The following is a 26,594-nucleotide window of genomic DNA, read 5'->3' on the forward strand; positions in this document are numbered from 1 at the left end:
TCCTCGGTTCTTCTCGCGCGCGCCTTGGCTCCATCCCCTCGGCCCCCACCCCGCCCCCGCGTCACCGACCCCCTTCTCCGGGAGCGCGAGGAGGCTGGTCCGCTGACGAGTGGAATAAATGCCCCAGGACCTCAAGTGGGGAAGCTCCGGTCCCTGGTGGGAGGCGGCGGGGCGGGGCGGGACGGGGCGGGGCAGTCCCTTGGGGGCGGGGCGGGAGCGCCTCGCCACGCGCCGCATCCTGCAGCGAGAGCACAGAGCAGCCTTTCAGCCGCCCGAGCAGGGCCAGCCGCACCCAGCGACCGCCGCGCTTGCCCTAGGGCCGGGGTCTGCGCGCACCGCGCGGCCGGCAGGAAGGGTAAGAGAAGGGGACCCCGCTTAGCAGCGGACTTCAACTTCAGCGGACGCGTTCCGGCGACGGCGAACTGAGTCTGCCGTGAACAATTTTTCCTGTTCCGAATCCCGAGAGCCCTGCAAAGTTTTGAAGGAGGAGGCATGGCCCGTCAGCCTTATCGTTTTCCCCAGGCAAGGATTCCAGAGAGAGGATCAGGTGTTTTCGGGTTAACCGTCAGGTGAGGAGTCTGGGCTGCATCTTTCAGGATGCTAGACTAGAGAAATCTTCCTGAAGTCGATGGCTTTACTTCCGTAGACTAGAGCTTGCCTACTGCCTTGGGAATGCTTATATTAAGTGCTTGCAGTTAGTTAAATAAGGCTGGGCTGTGCCTTCCAGAACAAACAGGCCTTTCCCTCAGGTGGGAGGGTTGTAGTGTGGCTAACCCCGGTGCTCTGCCTTTATGAAACGGCGCACAGTTCAGCCGCTTGGCGCTGCCAGCGGGCCCCTCCTCCGTGGTCAAAGCTCCAGCCACCCCAGCACATTTGAACCAAGGGTGTGAATACAAACAGGCCTTGGCTCCCCCGTTCCCTGCTCTCCAAACAGATATATATGTATGTATCTGAAATATATACGTATGTGTGAGTGTGTGTGTGTGTCTCTGGTTGTACAGTACTTGTGGGAAACAAAATTGTGTGTCATTGTAAATTGAGAATGGAAGAAAAGGTTAGTAAGAGAGAGGTGGGAGAGGTTTCTTATGGGTGTCAGGATGTAGACTCTGATATTTTATGTAGAAGGAACCAACTACGTAGTTCTCCCCAGAAATGGGATGTGGGTTTCACACTCAGGAGCTGCTCATCACCTCTGTGATGTGCTAACCAAAATCGCACAAGTTTTGGGAAATTTGATAGCTTTCCCCTATTGAGTCAAAGTTTCTTGAGACTTTAGCCTGTCTTCCTCTTCATACCTTAAGAAGAGTCAAACTCCCTTTGCTGTGAACTTTCCACAGGCATACCCTTCTCCTTTAGAAAGCCCTTCATAGGTCAGTTTCTGTGGCCAGAACTCTAAAAACGACACATTTTCCATACAGAGGCCATCATAATACCAATTTTATTTAACCTCCTGTAATAAAAAATGAGTGAATCCTATTAAAGTGTTTGAGGTAGCCACATTCTTTTCTGTGAAGGAGGAACATAACAAAAGTGTTTTTTTTAAAAAAAAAAATAGAGTAATAAATGTAAAATATTTTAATGAAGCAAGTGAGAAGAACTGAGAGGCGTAGTTTGAGCAGAGGGGCACAAAATACAGAACTGAAAGTCAAGAATGATCATATTCACAAGCTGATCTCTTTGTCTAGATCTCTGTCAGTGAAGTGAAACCTAGAACAAGACAATTTTAAAACCGGCGGAAAAAGAGATGGCTTCTTGTGACTGTAGCTTTCAAAGTAAAAATAGTGGCCAAAGAAAACTCTTCTGGCTGTAAAATTAAAAGTGGACTTTCCCAAAGCTGGACTGTTTTCTTTAAGGCCTAAAGTCTAAGTTCCATGTGTCAGTTCTGAAGAATTAAATCACTCTTTAGTGAGCTCTTGTGTCACATGTTAAGGGGTTCATAGAAAAAAGTGCAGGCATACCTTGTTTTACTGTGCTTTGCTTTATTGCACTTTGCAGATACTGCTTTTTTTTTTTTTTTTAAACAAATTGAAGGTTTGTGGTAACCCTTTGTCCAGCAAGTCTATTGGTGCCATTTTTCCAACAGCGGGTGCTCACTTTGTGTCTCTGTGTCACATTTTGGCAATTCTCTCAATATTTCAAACTTTTTCATCATTATTATTATATCTGTTATGGTGATCTGTGACCAATAATCTTTGATGTTACTACTGTAATTGTTTTGGGGTGCCATGAACTGTGCCCATATAAGACAGGGACCTCAATTAATAAATGTTGTATGTGTTCTGACTACTCCACTAACCAGCCTTTCTTCTATCTCTTTTCCTCTCCCCAACCTCTCTATTCCCTGAGACACCACAATATTGAAATTAGCCCAATTAATAACCCTACAGTGGTCTCTAAGTGTTTGAGTGCAAGGGACAATCACAGGTCTCTCACTTTGAAGGTAGAAATGATTAAGCTTAGTAAGGAAGGTATGTTGAAAGCTGAGACAGACCAAAAGCTAGGCATTTTGTGCCATTTGGCCAAGTTTTGAATGCATATGAGATATTCTTGAAGGAAATTATAAGTGCCACTCCAGTGAAAACACAAATGATTGGGAAGCAAAACAGCCTTATTGCTGTTAGGGAGAAAGTTTTTGTGGTCTGGATAGAAGATCAAACCAGCCCCAACATTTGCTAAAGCTAAAGCATAATCTAGAGCAAGGCCCAAACTCTCTTCAATTCTGTGAAGGCTGAGAGAGGTGATGAAGCTGCAGAAGAAAAGTTTCAAGCTAGCAGAGGTTGGTTCATAAGCTTTAAGAAAGGAAGCCATCTCTCTAACACGTAAGTGCAAGGTGAAGCAGAAAGTGCTGATATGGAAGCTACAGCAAGTTAGCTGGAGATCTAACTAAGATCATTGATGAAGGAGGCTACTCTAAACAACAGATTTTCAATGTAGACAAAACAGCCTTCTATTGGAAGGAGATGCCATCTAGGACTTTCCTAGGTAGAGAGGACAAGTCAGTGTCTGATTTCAAAGGTGCAAAGGACAGGATGGCTCTCTAGTTAGGAACTGGTACAACTGGTGACTTTTAAGTTGAAGCCAGTGCTCATTTACCATTCCAAAAATCCTAGGGCACTTAAGAATTATGTTAATCTACTCTGCCTCTGCTTTGTAAATGGAACAACAAAGCCTAGATGACAGTACATTTGTTTACAGCATGATTTACTGAATATTTTAAGCTCATGGTTGAGACCTACTGCTTGGAAAAAAAGATTTCTTTCAAAATATTACTGCTCATTGATAATATCTCTGGTCACCGAAAAGTTCTGATGGAGTTGTACAAGGAGATGAATGTTGTTTTCATATATGTTAACACAACATCCATTCTGCAGCCCATGGATCAAGGAGTAATTTCAACTTTCAAGACTTATTATTTAAGAACTACATTTTGTAAGGTTATAGGTTGCCATAGAAAATTATTCCTTTGATGAATCTGGACAAAGTAAACCCTTCTGGAAAGGATTCATCATTCTGGATGCCATTAAGAACATTCATGATGTATGGGAAGAGGTCAAAATATTAACATTAACAGGAAGTTTGGAAGAAGTTGATTTTAAGCCTCATGGATGACTTTCAAGGGGCCCAGACTTCAGTAGAGGAAGTATTTTAATGGCAAAAAACCCACAATTACTTTTACACCGATCTGCTAACCACAGATATGGTGGAAATACCCAGAGAACTAGAAGAGAAGCATGAAGATGTGACTGAATTACTGTAATCTCATGATCAAACTAGAATGGATGAGGAGTTGTTTGTTATGGCTGAGCAAAGAAAGTGGTTTCTTGAGATAGACTCTGCTCCTAGTGAAGATGCTATGAACATTGTTGAAATGACAACACATAATTTAGCATATTCCGTAAACATAGTTGATAAAACAGCAGGAGGGTTTGAGAGGACTGACTCCAATTTTGAAAGAAGTTCTACTGTGGGTAAAATGCAATCAAACAGCATTGCATGCAACAGAGAAATGTTTTGTGACAGGAAGAGTTAATTGATATATCAGACTTCGTTGTTGTGTTGTCTTCTTTTAAGAAATTGCCCTAAACACCCCCCAAAATTGCCCTAAACACCCCACCTTCTTCTTTTAAGAAATTGGCCTAAACACCTTCAGCAACCACCACCCTGATCAGTCAGCAGCCATCAACAAGGAGGCAAGACCCCCCACCAGCAAAAAGAGTACAGCTTGCTGAAGGTTCAGATGATTGTTAGCATTTTTTAGTAATGAAGTACTTTTAAATTAAGGTGTGTTTTTAGACATAATGCTGTTACAGACTTAATAGACTATGGTATAGTGTAAACATAACTTTTATATGCACTGGGAAACAAAAAAAGATGTGTGTATTTGCAGTATTTTTTTTTTTTTTTTTTTTTACTTTACTGCAGTATTTGCTTTATTGTGGTGATCTGGAACCAAACTTTCAATATCTCTGAGGTATGCCTGTAATTTTATTTCCAGACTTCATTTTATCAAACTGCAATGTTCTGTTCAGTATTAAATGTTTAAAGTCATGTTTTTGGTTTGTTTATTTGTTTGCTTTGGCACTCATCTGAATTTTTTTTTCTTCCCACTCTTCTCCGCCTGCCTATAGCTGAGCTTTCTACTCTGTTTTGAGCTTGGTCCTCAGCCCCTTTTCTCCTGGTATGAGAGACTGTGTCCAGGGAATGTTGTCCATATTCCTTTTCCCTCAGCTGGGTGGGCTGTTTCCTTTCTCCTCTTTTGAGGGTTGTGTTTTGTTTTCTCCCCTTGAATACATCTCTGTAGTTTCAGCCTAAAACATCTGCCAGGCAATAATTGATAACTCATGAGGCAGAAGATTCTTGAAAATAGTCTTTGGTGTAATTCTAGAAGACCCATAATTTAAATGATGGCCTTAAAAAAATATCATACTACGGCCAGGCACGGTGGCTCACGCCTGTAATCCCAGCACTTTGGGAGACCGGGGTGGGCAGATCACGAGGTCAGGAGATCGAGACCATCCTGGCTAATATGGTGAAACCCTGTCTCTACTGAAAATACAGGAAAAAAAAAAAAAATTAGCCGGGCGTGGTGGCACTCGCCTGTTGTCCCAGCTACTTGGGAGGCTGAGGTAGGAGAATCACTTGAACCTGGGAGGTGGAGCTTGCAGTTAGTGGAGATCATGCCACTGCACTCCAGCCTGGGTGAGAGAGCAAGACTCTGTCTCAAAAAAAAAAAAAAAAAAAAAAAAAAAAATCATACTACTTATGCCAACTACAGGAATTTGCTAGAGATAGATAGAATGTAGGGATTCACCAACATGACACTGAGGTGGGCTTGTCCAAAATTAAGGTAACCTCAATGCTTTGAGGAAAAAATGATTATTTCTTTATAACTTCTTTTCTTTAGGAAGAGTCATCAGCATGACTCTGTTAAGTTGGGCTCTTACTGAAAATATTGGAGAAAGAAAAATGTTGGGAAATGTCATAATTCCAGTCATCTTCCTCAGTTTTAACTGCATGTGGAATCCTTTATTGCTGAGAAATGAATTTCCCTTTCTTTATCTCTTCCTCAGAGAACTGTTTCTTCAAGTTTCCAAAGGAGTGTGGCTTGTTTAGAAAAAACACATTAAAAATATGCAGCCCTAGTTCTGCTTTCCTGGTGTTCAGAGGCAGCAAAGTGGGGATCAGAGGTGATTTTTGGGAATTTGGTGGCACGGTTGTCTGTAGGGAAACTCCTGAAAGGTTAGCATGTTCATCTTTCATGAGTGGTTCTAATGGAAAATGAAAAGCCCCTCCGGCCTTCTTTCAGGGTGCTTCTTAGGGTTAGAATGACCATGTCATTTGTGTTCTGAGAACTGTGTTGAGAAGGGAACCAAAGTTTTCTTCTTTGCCTTTTTTCCTCTCAACTTCATTTAATTGACACTGACCTACCCTACTCAGCTACCTCAAAACCTCAGTTGGCTAGACATTTTTCTCTCTTCCTCTCTTGTGAGACTAGCAGATCACGAGAAAATTTGTTCATTGTAGGAATTGGAGTGAAAAAATGACGTGCAAGTTGTTAGGAATGGTCTAAAGTATTTCATCGATTGGACTGCCCCCGATATCATCCTGGGGACAACACAGTCATTACTGTAGAAACATTGAATTTTAGTCTCCATATCTACCACTCCTTCCACCCTCTATCCCAAACCAATCACACACAAACTAAACAGGGAAATACCTGACTATCTGATACATATCAGACTCTTTCTTTTTGAAATAGCGCATTTTAACTCATAATAATGATTCAAGAATTCACACATTAATCACCAAAAATGAACAAAAAAGGAAAACTTAATGAAGAAAATTAAGATTACTTATAATACTACTTCACAGAGATTATAAAAATATGGAGGCTTTTTTGGCTGGTTCACGTGCTTCTAGACTTTAAAATGTCTATATACACATATAAATGCTGGCTTTTTTTTCCAGCCTGGGTCTTGTTCTGTCACCCAGGCTGGGGTGCAGTGGCACAATGACAGCTTACTGCAGCCTCAAACTTCAAGTCTCTAGCAATCCTCCTGCCTCAGCCCCCCAAGTAGCTGGGACTACAGGTGCCTGCCACCACTCCTGGCTAGCTTATTATTATTAATTATTATTATTATTTCTAGAGATGGGGTCTCCCTATGTTGCCCAGGGTGGTCTCAAACTCCTGGGCCCAAGGGATCCTCCTGCCTCAGCTTCCCAAAGCTCTGGGATTACAGGCCTAAGCCACCATGCCCAGCTTATGCTGACGTTTTTTGAAAAATGAGATCTCAATATATCTATTCTGTAACTTTAAGAAAATTGCAATATGTCATAGACATCTTCAAGTCAGTGCAAAGTTACAAATAGGGCTGCAATTAACATTTTTGTAACTAATTATTTTAAAGTTTGCCTTATAAATCCATAGAAGTTTGATTTTTTTTTTTTTTTTTTTTTGAGATGGAATCTCGTTCCGTTGCCCAAGCTGGAGTGCAATGGCATGATCTTGGCTCACTGCAACCTCTGCCTCGCAGGTTCACATGATTCTCCTGCCTAAGCCTCCCAAGTAGCTGGGATTACAGGCGCGCACACCACCACGTCTGGCTAATTTTTTTTTTTATTTTTAGTAGAGACGAGGTTTCACTATGTTGTCCAGACTGGTCTCAAACTCCTGACCTTGTGATCTGCCTGCATCGGCCTCCCAATGTGCTGGGATTACAAGCGTGAGCCACCGTGCCCAGCCCAGAAGTTTGATTCTTAAGTCACTTTTATAGATACTGCCCAAGTGCCAATCAAAATTTACATTTCTTTTAATAGTTTTAAAATCATTCTTCATAAATAAAAATTAAGATAGATTTTTACCAACCTGATTGGTAGTAAGTTTTTATTGTTAAATGTTCACTGGCTTGTTCAGATCCATTGCCTATTATATTGGATTGTCTTTTTCTTATTAATAGTCTGGAGCTCTTTACAGGTCATAATAGATAGTTAACTTTTCCTGTGTAAATATATTGCACATTTTTCTCCAAATCTCTTTGTCTTTTAACTTTTTGAAGTCTTACATTTTTATGTTAAGATCTGTCAGTCATTTTTACATCTTCTAAATTTTTTTGTACTTAAAAAGGCATGTTAAATTGTTTTAAAAATCCTGTATCTTATACTACTATCAATTTTATTTTTAAAATGTGTCTAAATTTTATTTTTGCATTCAGTTTGAGAGAGTACTCTAACTTTCTCTTTCCCAAATGGATAGCAAATTATTATAATAACAACTCACTGAATCATTTATTCTTTGGAAAGACTAGGAATAATGAGTAAAACAAAGTAGGGTTTCTATCATCAGCAAAGCAGGCAACTAAATTACCTACAACTTGCTAATGTATCTTGACTAAGCAAGACTTACTTTTAAATATATTTTTAATTTACTTTTTAATATTAATATTTTAGACTTTCTGTTATTTTTATGTTATTAATATTGTTGTTATTATTATTTGATCACAAAAGGTATTAACCAAGGAAAAGTTTGCGTAGTCAAGGTTGATGTCTCGTTAGTGATTCATTACTTTTTTCCAACAGATTTTCATTGAACACCTATTATGTATTAGATACTATGCTGTATGCTGGGCTATATGGTAATAAGCAAGACCCACCCTTCATGAAGTCCGTTGTAGGGGAAACCAATAAAGATTGTGATTGCAATTATGAAGGAAATAAAGTGATGATAGAGGCAGTGGGGAAGGCCACATTAATAGAGGGGCCAGAGAGCCCTCTCTACCGAGGTGTCATTTGTGCTGAGAGATGAAGGGTGACAGGAAGAAACCAGACGCACAAAGAACTGGGGGAACAGCAGTGGGGTGGATGAAATGGTGAGTGAAATGTGCAGAGCGGGGACTGTCCACAGCCAGGAAAGAAGCCATTGTGTAGTGAGGAAGGGGAAGAGGGTATGGGAGGAGTGGGCAGGAGTCTTTTAGCAGTGGTAGGAGGTTTGGATTTTACTCTCAGAGAGGGGGAAAGCCCGTAAAGAAAGCCCCTAAAGCAAAGAAGTGATGTCTGACTTATGCCTTTAAAATTACCTCTCTGGCTACCATGTGGAGAATTGGGAGGCTATTGCAGTTGGGTAAGAGATGACAGTGCTTGGACCAGGGAGGCTGCAGTGCATACAGAGAGATGGAGACCACTCCTTGATGTGTTTTGAAGGAAGACTTGATAAATTGAATGTGAGAATTGAATACAAAGGGAACTCAAAGCATACTTTAGAGCAGTGGTTCCCATACTTTGCTACACGTTAGAATCACCTGAGTAACTTTAAAAATCCCGATGCCCAGTTCACTCCTCCTACTAATTAAATCAGAATGTCTTAGGGCTGAGAGGCAAGCGCTGAAATCTTTTAAAAATCATCAGGTGGGCTGGACACTGTGGCTCACACCTGTAATCCCAGCACTTTGGGAGGCTGAGGTGGGAGGATTGCTTGAGTCCAAGAGTTCAAGACCAGCCTGGGCAACATAGCAAAACCTGTCTCCATTTTAAAAAGCAAAAATTAAAAAAAAAAAAAAATCCTAGATGATTCTGCTCTGCACCCAAGATGGAGAATGGACTAAGGATTGCAACTGGGCCACTGAATACACTAAGGATTCCACCTGAAGCATTTTTTTAAATGCTAATAGCAATGCATTTATTTTTTAAACATTATTTCAGTAGTTTTTGGGGAACAGGTGGCGTTTGGTTACATGAATAAGTTCTTTAGTGGTGATTTCTGAGATTTTTGTGCACCCATCACCCAAGCAGTGTACAGTACCCAATGTGTATTCTTTTATCTTTTACCCCATTCCAACCCTTTCCCCTGAGTCGCCAAAGTCCATGGTATGATTCTTATGTCTTTGCATCCTCATAGCTCAGCTTATACCTGTAAGTGAGAATATATGATGTTTGGTTTTCCATTCCTGAGTTACTTCACTTAGAATAATGGTCTTCAGGTCCATCCAGGTTGCTGTGAATGCCATTATTTTGTTCCTTTTTATAGCTGAGTAGCATTCAATGGTATATACACACACACACACACACACACACACATACACATATCACCTTTTCTTTATCCACTCATTTATTGATGGGCATCTGGGCTAGTTTTATATTTTTGCAGTTACAAATTGTGCTGCTATAAACATGCATGTACAAGTATCTTTTTCATATAATGACTTATTTTCCTCTGGGTAGATACCCAGTAGTGGGATTGCTGGATCAAATAGTAGTTCTACTTTTAGTCCTTTGAGGAATCTCCACACTGTTTTCCATAATGGTTGTAAGAGTTTACATTCCCACCAGCAGTTTAAAAGTGTTGTCTTTTCACCCCATACCCACCAACATCTATTTTTTGATTTTTTGATTATGGCTATTCTTGCAGGAGTGAGGTGGTATCACATTGTGGTTTTGATCTGCATTTCCCTCATCATTAGTGATGTTGAGCAGTTTTTCATATGTTTGTTTGCCATTTGTATATCTTCTTTTGAGAATTGTCTATTCATGTCTTTAGCCCACGTTTTGATGGGATTATTTTTTTTTCCTTGCTGATTTGAGTTCCTTGTAGATTCTGGATATTAGTCCTTTGTCAGATATATAGATTGTGAAGATTTTCTCTCACTCATTGGGTTGTCTGTTTATTCTGCTGATTGTTTCTTTTGCTGTGCAGAAGCTTTTTTTTTTTTTTTTTTGAGATGGAGTTTTGATCTTGTTACCTGGGCTGGAGTGCAATGGTGCTATCTTGGCCCTCTGCAACCTCCACCTCCTGGGTTCAAGTGATTCTCCTGCCTCAGCCTCCTGAGTAGCTGGAATTATAGGCATGCACCACCAACATGCCCGGCTAATTTTGTATGTTTAGTAGAGACGGGGTTTCTGCATGTTGGTCAGGCTGGTCTCGAACTCCCGACCTCAGGTGATCCGCCCACCTCGGTCTCCCAAAGTGATGGGATTATAGGTGTGAACCACCACTCCTGGCCCAGTTTTATTCTTCTACATGTGGCCTGCCAATTATTCCAGCACCATTTGTTGAATAGGGTATCCTTCCCCCACTTTATGGTTTTGTTTGCTTTGTTGAACATTAGTTGGCTATAAGTATTTGGCTTTATTTCTGGGTTCTCTGTTCTGTTCCATTGGTTTATATGCCTATTTTTATATCAGTACCATGCTGTTTTGGTGACTGAGGCCTTAGAGTATAGTTTGAAGTCAGGTAATGTGATGCCTCCAGATTTGTTCTTTTTACTTAGTCTTGCTTTGGCTATGCAGGCTCTTTTTTTGGTTCCATATGAATTTTAGGATTTTTTTCCCTAGTTCTGTGAAGAATGATGGTGGTATTTTGATGGGAATTGCATTGGATTTGCAGATTGCTTTTGGCAGTATGGTCATTTTCACAATATTGATTCTACCCATCCATGAGCATGGAATGTGTTTCCATTTGTTTGTGTCATATATGATTTCTTTTAGCAGTGTTTTGTAGTTTTCCTTGTAGAGGTCTTTCACCTCCTTGGTTAAGTATACTCCTAATTTTAAATTTTGTGGTGTTTTTGTTTTTGCAACTGTTGTGAAAGGGGTTGAGTTCTTTATTTGATTCTCAGCTTGGTCAGTAGCTGAAGCATTTGAATGAATGTGTACAGATCGCTGCTTTGAGCAGATGGGTGGAGGAGCAGGTGGAGGGTGGGTTTGAGAGACCCATTAGACCTGTGGATGGAGTTTCATAAAAAAACTTGGATAAGGAAGTCTGCTCAAGAGAGAGATTTGCTGGAGGTGTAAATATGGAAACCCACATCATGTAGAGAGTATTTAAAGTCATAGGATTGGACAAGCTGTTTTAGAATAGAGGATAGAGACTAGAAGAATCCATACTGTGCCTCAAGGTACTCTGACATCAAGAGGAGGGGGGTGTCCTGGAAACTGACAGAAGAGGTTGTCCCAAGGAGGTAGTGGTCAGCTGTATCAAATGCTGCAGAGCCAATAAGCCTGAAAAGTGTTTGTTAGAATCTATAGCAAGAGATGATTTACCCTGAGCATTTTAATGAAGTAATAGAAATGGGAACCCAGTGTTTGTTCTAGAGAATCTGTACCACAAAGTCAGCTTGAGGAGGTAAGTGCTGGGTTCATTCCATCAGATGGCTTTACTTTTTTTCTCATTTTGATAATATGACCATGTAGAAGTTTCTTGAATGTATGGACTAGGATGGCTATTTGCCAAATGTCACACTTTTTACATTTTATTTCAATTTTTCTTTTTGAGACAGGGTCTTGCTCTGTTGCAGACTGGAGTACACTGGTGTGATCATGGCTCACTGCAGCCTCGACCTCCCTGGGCTCAAGCAATCCTCCTACCTTAGCCTCCCAAGTAGCTGGGACTACAGGCACAAGCCAGCATGCCCAGCGAACTTTTTGTATTTTTAGTACAGACAGGTTTTGCCACGTTGCCCAGGCTGTTCTCGAACTCCTGAGCTCAAGTGATCCACCACCGCGGTCTCCCAAAGTGCTGGGATTACAGGCATGAACCAGCACACTTGGCCATATTAAGTTATTTTATTCTTTGGTATTAATATATTGCTTGCTTTCAACAAAACAGGAAGAAGAGAGGAATGGATACTGGGCAGGCAACTAGTAGTGTCTGTCACAGGAAGTCTAACAATGTACTTTTCAGGCTTCCTTTCCCAGGAAGGGATTGAAGGATATTTTCCACAAAATGAGAGAGTAAAGAAAGAAGCAGACATGGGATCCAAGAGATGGGGGTTCCAATTTAGGAAGGTGGTGAAGGAGTTCCTTTGGCCTTGAAAAGTGATTAGAAAGCAACCAGGTAGATTTGAGCAAAAGGATGAGGGCTGTAGGCATTGGTGGTGTCTCTCCATGGAAGAAAGGAATTGACAGGGTACCTGGCTTGTGTATATTTAAGGGTGGTGTCAGATTCAGCCAGAGTTCGGTGATAAAGTTATAATTGGTATACAGAAAACTAAACAAATGGGGAAAAGGGCCATTAACTCCAGGAAAATAGTTCGAGTGAGGAAGAATATAACATTATAGTATGTTAATAGCTCAACTCTGAAGAGTTTTTACATAGTCACTTCATAAAATCAGATGTTAATTTATCCAAAATTTGCATTAAAACTTGGTTGGGAAGATGAGTAGGGGGGTGAAATGTATGTTGGGGAGAAGATATAAGAGCTAAATCCATATTTTCCAAGGGAGGATTCAAATTGATAATATCTAAAATGAAAACATAGTGGCATAAGTATTATTTAGAAATTTTAAAGTAGGGCCAGGCACAGTGGCTCACGCCTGTAATCCCAGCACTTTGGGAGGCCAAGGCAGGTGGATCACGAGTTCAGGAGATCGAGACCAGCCTGGCCAACATGGTGAAACCCCGTCTCTACTAAAACTACAAAAATTAGCTGAGCGTGGAGGTGCGCCTGTAATCCCAGCTACTCAGGAGGCTGAGGCAGGAAAATCACTTGAACCTAGGAGGCAGAGGTTGCAGTGAGCTAAGATCACGCCATTGCACTCCAGCCTGGGCAACAGGGTGAGACTCTGTCTCAAAAAAAAAAAAAAAAAAAAATTAAAAGTAAATGACTTTTAAAAAGACAGATAAAAGCAGTTGCACCTAAGGAACAGAAATCAGAGGTGCGGTTTATAAATAATTCATTTAAAATTATGTACAGGCCAGGGGCAGTGTCTCACACCTGTAATCCCAGCACTTTGGGAGGCCAGGGGGAAGGATCATCTGCGTCCAGGAGTTTGAGACCAGCCTGGGCAACGTGGTAAGACCCCATCTCTACAAAAAATTAAAAAATAAGCTGAGCATGGCAGTACACACCTATGGTCCTAGCTACTCTGGAAGCTGAGGCAGAAGGATTGCTTGAGCTCAGGAAGTTAAGGCTGCAATGAGCCATGAGTGCATCACTGCACTCCAGCCTGGGTGACAGAGTGAGATCCTATCTCAAAAAAAGAAAAAAAAAAAAAGAAAAGAAAGAAAAGAAAAATACAGTAAATACAGTTATATCATTATTACATTTCAGGGAAATAAAGGTAGTGGGGAGTTAGGTGAGGCCAGATCATGCAGAGCCACACAGATTTGGGTTGCTGGTGTGGGGACCGAGGAGGCTGGTTTTACCACTCACTGTGATGAGGATAAAAATGAAGGAAAGATTTGGGAAGTGATTTGCCCTGCCTACCCTGCCCCATCCCCTGAGACTGGTAAGATATACTTGTGAATTAAAAAAAAAAAAATTCTGTCCGGGCTCAGTGGCTCACGCCTGTAATCCCAACACTTTGAGAGGCCAGGGTGGGTGGATCACCTGAAGTCAGGAGTTCGAGACCAGCCTGGCCAACATAGTGAAACCTTGTCACTACTAAAAATAAAAAATAGTAATAAAAAAGATTAGCTGCGCATGGTAGCAGGCGCCTGTAGTCCCAGCTACTCTGGAGGCTGAGGCAGGATAATTGCTTGAATCCGCGAGGTGGAGGTTGCAGTGAGTCAAGATTGCACCACTGCACTCCAGCCTAGGTGACAGAAAGAGACTCCGTCTCAAAAAAAAAAAAAAAAAAAAAAAAAAAAAATTGGGTACTGCTACACCAATATATGATACCTAAACAGATCTGGTAAGAAACATGATGCCCATTAGGATTATTTTCTGTATTTTCCATTTGTTTGTTGGGGCCAGGGGAACAAACATCAATTTCTTTAAAGCTAACAAGTTTATAATAGCAGCTGGGACAACAAAGAACAACCACAGCCAAGGTGTGGTTGGAGCTCTGAAACAATAAGGAAGTAGTTCCATATATTTTTTATAACTTGTTTCCAACAGTTAAAGGAACATCTACCCTCTCTAAATATGTATTCATTTACATAGCATATGCCAAACCATATGTATATTATGAAACAGATAAAATTAACATTTTAATGGATGGGATAGATGAGGATATTAAAAATGAATTGCCAGGCTGGACATGGTGTCTCGTTGCCTGTAATCCTAGTGCTTTGGGAGGCCAAGGCTGGAGGCTTGCTTGAGGCCAGGAGTTCAAGACCAACCTGGCCAACATAGTGAGACCCCATCTCTATTTTTTTATTTAAAAAAATTAAAATAGAAAAAAAAATGAATTGCCAACTGCAGCAACTTTATGTTATGACTTCATAGTATCATTAGCAAATATCTTATGGTACTATATATTTAAAGCCATGCACCTCATTTAGCAATTTAGTAATAGTAGATTTAACCAATATTTTAAATAGTTTTCTTGATAAATCTGTTTCCCCCCACCCTAGCTTCTTTTCAGATCAGATATGCTTTTCATCTCTTTTTTTTAAACCCATGGCTTACAACATTTAGAGTGTTAGCTCTCCTATTTTTTTATATTAATTTAGGCTTACATTAGTTTTACAATGAACCTAATTTTTTGCAAGAATTTTTTATCTTTTATTTTTAATTTTGTGGGTACATTGTAGGTGTAATATTTATGGGATACATCAGATGTTTTGATACAGGCATGCAATGCATTATAATCACATCATGGAGAAGGGGGTATTCATTCCCCCAGGCATTTATCCTTTGTATTACAGACAGTCCAATGACACTCTTTAATTATTTTAAAATATACAATTATTATTGACTATAGTCACCTTGGTGTGCTATCAAATACTGGGTCTTATTCATTCTTCCTTTTTCTTTGTACCTATTAACCCATCCCTACTGCCCCTTTACCCCCGATCTCTCTGCCACACTGTTCTTCCCAGCCTCTGGTAACCATCCTTCTACTCTCTCTGTCCATGAATTTAATTGTTTTGATTTTTAGATCCCACAAATAAGTGAGAACATACAATATTTGTCTTTCTGTGCCTGACTTATTTCACTTAACATAATGATCGCCAGTTCCATCCATGTTGTTGCAAATGACAGGATCTCATTTTTTATGGCTGTATAATACTCCATTGTGTGTTTATACCACATTTTCTTTATTCATTCATCTGCTGATGGACATACAGATTGCTTCCAAATCTTAGCCATTATGATCTGGTCTGCAACAAACATGAGAGTGCAGATATCTCTTTGATATTACTGATTTCTTTTCTTTTGGGCATATACCCAGCAGTGGGATTGCTAGATCATATGGTAGCTCTATTTTTAGTCTTTTGAGGAACCTCCAAACTGTTCTCCATAGTGATTGTACTGATTTACAGCCCCACCAACAGTGTACGAGAGTTCCCCTTTCTCAACATCCTCACCAGCATTTGTTATTGCTTGTCTTTTGGATACAAGCCATTTTAACTGGGGTGAGATGATATCTCATTGTAGTTTTGATTTGCATTTCTCTAATGATCAGTGATGTTGAGCACCTTTTCATATCCCTTTTTGCGATTTGTATGTCTTCTTTTGAGATATACAAAGTCTATTCAAGTCTTTTGTCCATTTTTTGATCAGATTATTAGGTTATTTTTTATAGAATTGTTTGAACTCCTTATATGTTCTGGCTATTAATCCCCAGTTTGCAAATATTTTCTCCCTTTCTATGGGTTGTCTTTTCACTTTGTTGATTGTTTCCTTTGCTGTGCAGAAGCTTTTAAACTTGATTTGATCCCATTTGTTCATGTTTGCTTTGATTGCCTGTGCTTGTGGGGTATTGCTCAATAAATTTTTGTCCTGGATATTTTCCCCAGTGTTTTCTTGTAGTAGTTTCATAGTTTGATGTCTTAAAGTCTTTAATCCATTTTGATTTGATTTTTGTATATGGTGATAGATAGGGGCTTAGTTTCATTCTTTTGCATGTGGATATCCAGTTTCCCCAATACCATTTATTGAAGAGACTGTCTTTTCCCAAGTTTATGTTCTTGTCACCTTTGTCGAAAATGAGTTCACTGTAGGTGTGTGGATTTGTTTCTGGGTTCTCTATTCTGTTTCATTGGTCTGTGTATCTGTTTTTGTGTTTTGTATCTGTGTAATACCATGCTGTTTTGTTTAGTATAGCTATGTGGTATAATTTGAAGTCAGATAATGTGATTCCTCCAGTTGTGTTCTTTTTGCTGAGGATAACTTTGACTATTCTGGGTTATTTGTGGTTCCATATCAATTTTAGGATTTTTTTTTCTATTTCTATGAAGAATGTCATGGATATTTCGATAGGGATTGCATTGAGTCTGTAGATTGCTTTAGAGTGTGGACATTTTAACAATATTGATTACTCCAATTGATGAACATGAAATATCTCCGTTTTTGGTGTCCTCTTCAATTTCTTTCATCAGTGTTTTATAGTTTTCATTATAGAGATATTTCACTTCTTTGGATGAGTTAATTTCTAGGTATTTTATTTGTGGCTATTGTAAATGGGATTACTTTTTAATTTTCTTTTTCAGATTGTTCACTCTTGCACATAGAAATGCTACTGATTTTTGTATGTTGATACTGTATCCTGCAACTTTACTAAAATTGTTTATCAGTTCTAATTGTTTTTTAGTGGAGTCTCTAGTTTTTTTCCAAATATAAGATCATCTCATCTACAAACAAGGATAATATGACTTCTTCATTTCCAGTTTGGATATCCTTTATATCTTTCTCTTTTCTGATTGCTATAGCTAGAACTTCCAGTACTATGTTGAATAACAGTGGTGAAAGTGGGCATCCTTGTTGTGTTCCAGATCTGAGAAGAAAGCCTTTCAGTTTTTCCCCATTCAGTATGATACTAGCTGTGGGTATGTTGTATATGGTATTTATTATGTTGAGGTATATTCCTTCTATATCCAGCTTATTAAGGGTTTTTATCATGAAGCAATGTTGAGTTTTATCAAATGCTTTTTCAGTATCACTTGAAATGATCATATTGTTTTTATTTTTCATTCTGTTAATATGATGCATTGATTGATTTGCATGTGTTGAACCATCCTTGCATCCCAGGGATAAATCCCACTTGCTCATGATGAATGATCTTTCTAATGTATTGTTGAATTTGGTTTGCTAGTATTTTGGTTGAGGAGCTTTGTATTAATATTCATTAGAGATATTGGCCTGTAATTTTTTTTATGTGTCATATGGTTTTAGTATCAGGGTAATACTGGCCTCATAGGATGAGTTTGGAAGTATTTTTTCCTCTTCTATTTTTCAGAAAAGTTTAAGTAGGATTGGTATTAGTTCTTCTTTAAATGTTTGGTAGAATTCAGCAGTGAAGCTGTGATGGTTAATATGAGTGTCAACTTGATTGGATTGAAGGATACAAAGTATTGATCCTGGGTGTGTCTGTGAGGATGTTAAGGAGATTAACATTTGAGTCAGTGGGCTAGCAAAGGCAGACCCACCCTTATTCTGGGCGGACACAATCTAATCAGCTGCCAGCATGGTTAGAATATAAGCAGGCAGAAAATGTGAAAAGAGAGACTGGCCTAGTCTCCCAGCCTATGTCTTTCTCCCATGCTGGATGCTTCCTGCCCTCAAACATCCAACTCCAAGTTCTTCAGTTTTAGTACTCAGATTGGCTCTCCTTGCTCCTCAACCTGCAGATGGCTTATTGTGGGACTTTGTGATTGTGTGAGTTAATACTTAATAAATATATATATATATATAAAATATATGTGTGTGTGTGTGTATATACACACACACACATATACATTCCATTAGTTCTGTCCCTCTAGAGAAACTGACTAATACTGAAACGCTGGGAGACTTCCTATTACAGCTTCAATCTCATTACTTGTTATTGGTCTCTTCAGGTTTTGGATTTCATCCTGGTTCAATCTTGGTAGGTTGTATGTGTCCATTTTTTCTATATTTTCCAATTTATTAGTATATAGTTGCTTAGTATCCAATAATGATGTGAATTTCTGTAGTATCAGTTGTAATGTCTCCCTTTTTCATTTCTGATTTTATTTATTGGATCTTCTCTCTTTTTTAGTCTGGCTACATTTTTGTCAATTTTTTTTTTTTAGCTTTTCGAAAAACCAACTTTTTGTTTCATTGATCTTTTGTATTATTTTATTTCAATTTCATTTATTTCTGCTCTGATCTTTATTTATGTTTCTACTAATTTTGGATTTAGTTTGCTCTTGCTTTTGTAGTTCTTCAAGATGTATCATTAGATTGTTTATTTGAAGTTTTTCCTTTTTTTTTTTTTTTTTTTTTTTTTTTTTTTTTTTTTTTTATGTAGGCACCTAAAGCTATAAAATTCCCTTTCAGTACTGCTTTTGCTATATCCCATAGATTTTGGTAGGTTGTGTTTCCATTATCATTTGTTTCAATAAATTTTTAAATTTCTGTCTTAATTTCTTTATTGACCCACTGGTCATTCAGGAGCATTTTATTCAATTTCCATACATTTGTATAGTTTCCAAAATTCCTTTTGTTATTTCTAATTTTATGCTGTTGTGGTCAGAAAAGATACTTGAAATTATTTCAGGTTTTTTTTAATGTTTTAAGACTTGTCTTGTGACTTAATATATGGTCTGTCTTTGAGAATGATCCATGTGCTGAGGAAAAAACTGTGTATTCTGTAGCCATTGGATGAAATGTCCTGTAAATATGTATTAGATCCATTTGGTCTACAGTGCAGATTAAGTCCAGTATTTCTTTGTTGATTTTCTATTTGGAAGATCTATCTAATGCTGAAAGTGGGGTGTTTTAAGTCTCCAGCTGTTATTTTATTGGGGCCTATCTCTCTCATTAGCTCTAATAATATTTTCTTTATATATCTGGGTGCTCCAATGTTGGGTGCATATATATTTAAAATTGTTATATTCTCTTGCTGAATTGGCCCCTTTTCATTATATAGTGAACTTTTTTGTCTCTTCGTATAGTTTTTGTCTTAAAATCTGTTTTGTCTGATATAAGCATAGCTACTCCTGCTCTTTTTTGGTTTCTTTCTCCATCCCTTTATTTGCAGTCTATGTGTGTCTTTATAGGTGAAGTGTATTTTTTGTAGGCAACAGATTAGTGGGTTTTTTTTTTTCATCCATTTAGCCAGTCTATATCTTTTGATTGGAGAGTTTAGTCCATTTACATTCAATGTTATTGATAATTAAGGACCTACTCCTGCCACTTTGTTATTTATTTTCTGATTGTTTTGTTTTGTGGTCTTCTTTCTCTCCTTCTTTCTTGTCTTTAATGACGGTGATTTTCTCTGGTGATATGATTTAGTTTCTTGCTCTTTACTTTTTGTGTATCTGTTGTCTGTTTTTTGGTCTGAGATTACCATGAGGCTTGCACATACTATCTTATAAACCATTATTTTGAGCTGATAACAACCTAACCCTATTTTTATAGGCAAACAAGCAAAAACAAAACAAAACAAACAAAAAAAAAACCTAACAAAAACTATATGCCTTAACGTCGTCTCCCCAACTTTTAAACTTTTTATTGTTTATATCTTATTGTACTGTCTGTGTCTTGAAAAGTTGTTGTAGTTATTATTTTCTATTGGTTTGCCAATTTAGTCTTTCTACTTAGGATGAGAGTAGTTTACACAAGGCAGTTACAGGGCTATAATATTTTTTGTTTTTCTGTGTATTTTCTAATACCAGTGAGTAAAATCTTTTTTTTTTTTTTTTTTTTTTTTTGAGATGGAGTCTCAGTCTATCACCCAGGCTGGAGTGCAATGGCACCATCTTGGCTCACTGCAACCTCCGCCTCCTAAGTTCAAACGATTCTCCTGCCTCAGCCTCCCCAGCAGCTGGGATTACAGGCATGCGCCACCATGCCTGGCTAATTTTTGTATTTTTAGTAGAGACGGGGTTTCACCATGTTGGTCAGGCTGGTCTCGAACTCCTGACATCATGATCTGCCCGCCTCGGCCTCCCAAAGTGCTGGGATTACAGGTGTGAGCCACCGTGCCAGGCCTTCGCTGGGAAAATCTTTATTTCTCCTTCATGTTTAAAGAATATTTTCACCAGACATACTATTCTAGAGTAAAAGTTCTTCTCCTTCAGCACTTTCGATATGTCATGCCCCTCTCTCCTGGCCTTTAAGGTTTCCACTGAAAAGTCTACTGCCAGATGTATTGATGCTTCATTGTATGTTGTTTCTTTTCTCTTGCTGCTTTTAGGATCCATTCTTTAACCTTGATCTTTAGGAGTTTGATTATTAAATGCCTTGCAGTAGTCTTCTTTGGATTACATTTCCTTGGTGTTCTATAACCTTCTTGTATTTGCATATTGATATCTTTCTCTAAACTTGGGAAGTTCTTTGTTATTATTCCTTTGAATAACTTTCTACTCCTATATCTTTCTCTACCTCCAGATTTGCCATTTTGAGGCTATTTCTTGGATCCTGTAGGCATGCTTCACTGTTTTTTATTCTTTATTGTTTTGTCTCCTCTGACTGTGTATTTTTAAATAGCCTGTCTTTGAGCTCACTAATTCTTTCTTCTGCTTGATCATTTCTGCCATTAAGAGACTCTGATACATTCTTCAGTATGCCAATTGCATTTTTTCAGCTACAGAATTTCTTTTTGATTCTTTTTAATTATGTCAATCTCTTTGTTAAATTTATCTGATAGAATTTTGAATTTTCTGTCTTATCTTGAATTTCTTTGAGTTTCCTCAAAAGAGCTATTTTGAATTATCTGTCTGAAAGGTCACCTGTCTCTGTTTCTCCAAGATTATGTCCTTAGTGCCTTATTAATTTATTTGGTGAGGCCATGTTTTCCTGGATTATCTTAATACTTATAGATGTTCATCTGTGTCTGGGCATTGAAAAGTTAGGAATTTTTTGTCATCTTTGCTGTCTGGGCTTTTATTATCTGTCCTTCTTGAGAAGGCTTTCCAGATATTTGAAAGGACTTGAGCATTGTGATCTAAGTTGTATCTGCTTTGGAGGGCACCCCAAGCCTAGTAATGCTGTGGTTCTTATAGACTCATGGAGTTACCACTTTGAACAAGATCTAGTAGAATTCTCTGGATTATCAGGCAGAGACTCTTGTTCTCTACTCTTTTTATCTCCCTAACACATGGTGTCTCTCTCTCAGTCCTGAGCCATCTAAAGCTAGGGATGGAGTGACACAAGCACCCCCTGCGGCTACTACCTCTGTGACTACACTGGGTCAGGCCTGAAGTCAGCACAGCACTGGGTCTTGCCTAAGGCCAGCTGTAACTACTCCCTGGCTACTTCCTATGTCCACTCAAGGCTCTGGGGCTCTCTAGTTAGCAGGCAGCAAAGCCAACCAGGCATGTGTTCTTCCCTCCAGGATGGTTGAGTGACCCCAGGACTCTGCTGGGTCCAGAGATACTGTCCAGGAGTCAGGGACTAGAATAAAACACTTTAGAAGTCTACCTTGTGTTCTATTGTGTCGTGCCTGAGCTGGCACTCAAATTATAAGATGCAGTTCTTCCCGCTCTTCCCTCCCCTCCTTCAAAAGCAGAGGAGCCCTTCCCCATGGTCATCACCACCAGAGGCCCATGGGCAGTACTGCCAGACTACCACTGATGTTCTCTTAAGGCCCAAGGTCTCTTAAGTCAACTTGTCATGAAGGTTGTCTGGCCTGGGACTCATCCTTCGGGGCAGTGGGCTCCCTTCTGGTCCAGGGGAGGTCCAGAAATGCCATCCAAGAGTCAGCTCTTAGAATTGGGGACTCCAGGAGCCCACTTGTTGCTCCACCCCCCATAGCCAAGATAAACCCCCCATAGCCAAGATAAACCTGAAGCCAGCAAGTCTCAGAGGCTCATCCAAGGCCCTAGATGTAGTACCTGGGTATCACTGCTGATTATTCAGTGCCCAAGGGCTCTTCAGTTTGCAGGTGATGAATGCTGCCAGGACTAGGTTCTTCCCTTCAAGGCAGTGGATTCCCTTCTGGCCCAGGGTGTGCCTAGAAGTGTTGCCCAGGAGCTAGGGCCTGGAACAGAGACCTTATGACTCTGACCCATGCCCTATCATGCTGTGGCTGAGCCAGTATCCAAGATGCAAGACAAAGTCCTCCCCACTCTTCTTTCTCCTCTCCTCAAGCAGAAGCAAGGGGTCTTTTTGGAGCCACTAGTTGTGCAGCCTGGGGTTAGGGGAGAGGTGACATCACCACTCCTTTAGCCATCCTGGTAGTTTAGTAGATTGCATGCCCCTCCAGTCCACTGTCTCTGGGCCCAGTTCAGCACTAGGACTTGCCTAACAGTTGCAGTCCTTGTGGCCTAAATTGCCTTTCAAATTCACTTAGAGACCCAGAGCACTTTAGCCTGCAGTGATGAAGTTTGTGGGAACTCAAATTCCAACCGCAAGGACCTGTGATTCCCCTCTGGCTAGGAGTGGTTTAAATGTTCCCTCTGTGGGTGGGCATCAGCTGAATTTGGTCCAGTTTTCCTTTCTGCTCTAACTGGACAGCACCAAGTTTACTGCCTCACAATTGTTGTGCTCTCCCTCCCTCAGCAAGCAGAGGCACTCTCCGCTCCAGGTGGCTGCTGCTGGGGCTGGGGGAAGGATGGTGTCAGTGATTCAGTACTGTTTTTTCTACCTCTTCAGTGCCTCTTTTAGCAATACAAAGTTAAAAGCAGGTAGTGCGAGTGCTCACCTGATTTTTGGTTCTTATGAAAGTACTTTGCTTACATAGCTAGTTGTTAAACTGATGTCCTCTTGTGAGGGGATGATCAGTGGAGGCTTCTCTTCTGCCATCTTGCTTTACCTCCTGGGCTTTTGCAAGAACCTTTATGTCCTTTGCCTATTTCGCAAGGGTTATTTCCACGAAAACTAGATGATACATTCTAAAAATGCTTAAATGGGTCCACATAAACCGTAACTGGTGGGAATATGCTGAAAATCAATGGGGGAACCACCATGAACCCCCTAATTTGGGAAACTTGAACAGTTTCCCCAAGATGCCTCACATACCTAGGTGAAACACAGGCACCTGATGTTTTGTTTTGTTTTATTTACTTGAGACAGGATCTCATTCTGTTGTCCAGGCTGGAGTGCTGCGGCAAAAACATAGCTCACTGCAGCCTTGAACTCCTACGCTTAAGTGAATCTAGTGTCTCTGCCTCCCAAGTAGCTGGGACTGTAGGCATGCACCACCACACTGGGCTGATTTTTAAAAGTCTTTGTAGAGACAGAGTCTCACTATATTATCCAGGCTGGTCTCGAACTCTTGGCCTCAAGTGATCCTCCTGCCTCAGTCTCCCAAAGTGTTGAGATCACAGACATGAGCCACTGTGCCAGTGCCATCAGATGTTACTGACCAAGTGAGGGCACCTTAGGTGTGATAGGTAACAATTCATATATTAAATCTTGGGAATTCTTAACTTCTCTATTTTCTAAGTTAACACAATTAGAAGCCCTAACACTTTGTTCTCACGTACCAGTGAATGGTCTTGCATATGTCCTTGTGTGTAAGGACCCCACTTTGGAGACCACTGCAGCAGGGGATAAAAACAACTTTCATGCCCCTTGTCAAGTAGCGTAAGGATCACATAAATCAAAGGCAATAGCAGTCTGGGTTGGTTAGCTTATTTGCTGACAAAGTATCATCACTGAAACTGGTGTGTGCATTTTCCTGAGGCAAAGGTCAAGAGCCTTGTTGTGTTCTCATAGGGGTTTATAACCCCAATAAGGTTAAGAATCACTGGTATCTGGTTTTGTTTTGTTTCAAAACTTCAGGCTTCCATAGACTCTTTGTTATTGTTTTGGTAAAGCTGAAATTGCCCTTGATCATATGATAGCCTTAAACTTAGCCAGTGTCACCCAGTCCTGATTATCTCTGGAGAGAGTAGGTTTTCTTAATGCCAACCTCATAGTCCTGATTATCTATGAGAGTTGGTTTTCTTAATACCTGACAGTGGCTTTGTTGTGCCTTCCTCCTGTTTTCTTATCACAGTACCAGTCTCAGCCTTCTTTTCTTTCATTTTCTATTCCAGCATCTCTGGCTTTTATTTAGCCCACTGTATGGGTGGCTTTCTATTCTATTCCAAATCTTATTTTTATGCCTTCAAATACTATGCTTTTTTTCTTTGATATTTTGGTCTTTAGTGATGCCATTATTAAGCTTGTAAAAATCCAGATCATGCATTTCCTATGGTTTAATGAAATATAAATAATTCATAAGAGCTGTGATTGCTCTTATTTATTTCATGCAATTTCAATTGCATGACAGCCCTGTAGCTGATGGGTCAGTGTAATTTAGATCTTCATTGATTTTGGTTCCTTAAGCGGTTTTATGGTACAGTTACTTTCACTTCTCCTGACTTACGATACCACAAGTTAGCAGCTCTATGCTTTTCTTAAACTGTTGGTGATTTTCATTTGTGATGGAAGTTGCAGTATTTCTCCTGTCTGCTGACTTAGTTTTTTGTTTGTTTGTTGTTGTTGTTGTTTGTTTTTGTCCCCCAGGCTGGAGTCCAGTGGCATATTCTCAGCTCACTGCAACCTCTGCCTCCTGGGTTCCAAGTGATTCTTGTGCCTCAGCCTCCTGAGTAACTGGGGTTACAGGTTTGTGCTACCATGCCCAGCTAATTTTGTATTTTTGGTAAAGACAGGGTTTCACCACGTTGGCCAGGCTGGTCTTGAACTCCTGTCCTCAAGTGATCTGCCTGCCTTGGCCTCCGAAAGTGCTGGGATTACAGGCATAAGCCACCACGCCTGGCCTCTGCTGACCCAATTCTTGGTTATGAAGCTGTGGTTGTAGTTTAAGCTTCCTGTAAGACACCCAGGCAGGTGTTCAGCATCACAAGGTATGTAGGGTAAATATGTGTTAAATAAAATAATGTTTTATTCCTATGATATTGTGTTGTCTCATCTCTGTCTCTCTCTGTTTTAAAATTTTTTTCTCTCTTCACTTTGCACCATTTTTATACCATTTTATTTTTGTTATAGCAATAAGATATCATGTTTTGTGTGTGTGTGTGTGTGTGTGTGTGTGTGTGTGTGTGTTTAATACCCTTCATCTACCAGGACAAACCTACAAATGGGGAAGAGGGAGGCAATAAAGAGCCCTCAGAAAAGTAAAGTTTAGAAATTTTATACATTTATATTTTCCTTGAAATATCAGAATTTTTAAATTAAAATTTCAATATCTTTTCCTCCCAAATGTACATATTATTTTAAAACTTAAGTTAGATTATTAAAAAACAGCTATGTCATCATGTACCTTTATTATTCATTATCAACTTTTTCTGCTACATATCTATCATTTTATCATCAGTTGACTAATACTAGCCTATATTTCACCAGTTGGCTCATGTACTTTTGAGGGAAATGTTTTTCCTGCTAGTTTTTTCATTTTTCATCTTTCATGTTGCTAAAAGTATTACAACTACTCTGTAAATACCCAAATGAAACAATTATGGAAGGATAGATAGCATAAATAGTGTAATACAATGAGTGATCTCATAGTCATTATCTGCTACTTTGACCTTTTTCTTTTCTTTTTGCCTGAGACTTCTTAATAAAGTTTCTAAGGGCAATGCTCACATCAGTTATCATTTTTTTTTTTTTTATTGTACTTTAAGTTCTAGGGTACATGTGCATAACGTGCAGGTTTGTTACATATGTATACTTGTGCCATGTTGGTGTGCTGCACCCATCAACTTGTCAGCACCCATCAACTCATCATTTACAGTTATCATTTCTTGAACACTTAGTGGCCACTCAGTCAAAGGAACCCGGCAGTCAGAAGAATTATTTGAAGCCTCTTGAAGCAATTGGGCTGCATCAAGCACTCTCTCTTTGCAGGACACTCAGATAATATTTCCAATATAACTCTTAACTGATGGTATCATACTTTTATCTATTCACATTTGCTCCTGGAAGGCAGGAAAATGTCTCCAGTAGAGCATGGCCCACAAGGTATTCTTTTATTTATGTTTATTATATATTTATTATATAAATAATATATGTTTATTATATATATATATTTATATATTTATGACACTGCGTCTTGCTCTGTCACCCAGGCTGAAGTGCAGTGGTGCAGTCTTAGCTCACTGCAACCTCTACCTCCTGAGTTCAAGCTATTCTCATGCCTCAGCTGCCTGAGTAGTTGGGATTGCAGGCATGTGCCACCACACAGGCCTGTAATTTAAAAAAAAAATTTTTTTATTTTTAGTAGAGATGGGGTTTCACTATGTTGTCCAGGCTGATCTCAAACTCCTGGACTCCAGTGATCCACCCATCTCGCTCTCCCAA

The 26,594-nt window shown here is 39.6% G+C and overlaps 1 protein-coding gene across 1 annotated transcript in view; it reads left to right on the plus strand.

Moving 5' to 3' along the window:
* The first annotated feature begins 250 nt into the window (after positions 1-250).
* The window catches only part of MCOLN2 (mucolipin TRP cation channel 2), a 73,226-nt gene continuing 46,882 nt past the window's right edge, over positions 251-26,594 (plus strand). Inside the window, exon 1 of the mRNA XM_073007155.1 lies at positions 251-569. Within this exon, the coding sequence (XP_072863256.1) occupies positions 493-569 (77 nt within the window). The 5' untranslated portion in view covers positions 251-492. The remainder of the gene's footprint in view (positions 570-26,594) is intronic.

The sequence above is a fragment of the Chlorocebus sabaeus genome, chromosome 20, assembly GCF_047675955.1.
Source record: "Chlorocebus sabaeus isolate Y175 chromosome 20, mChlSab1.0.hap1, whole genome shotgun sequence".
NCBI classification, from domain to species: domain Eukaryota; kingdom Metazoa; phylum Chordata; class Mammalia; order Primates; family Cercopithecidae; genus Chlorocebus; species Chlorocebus sabaeus.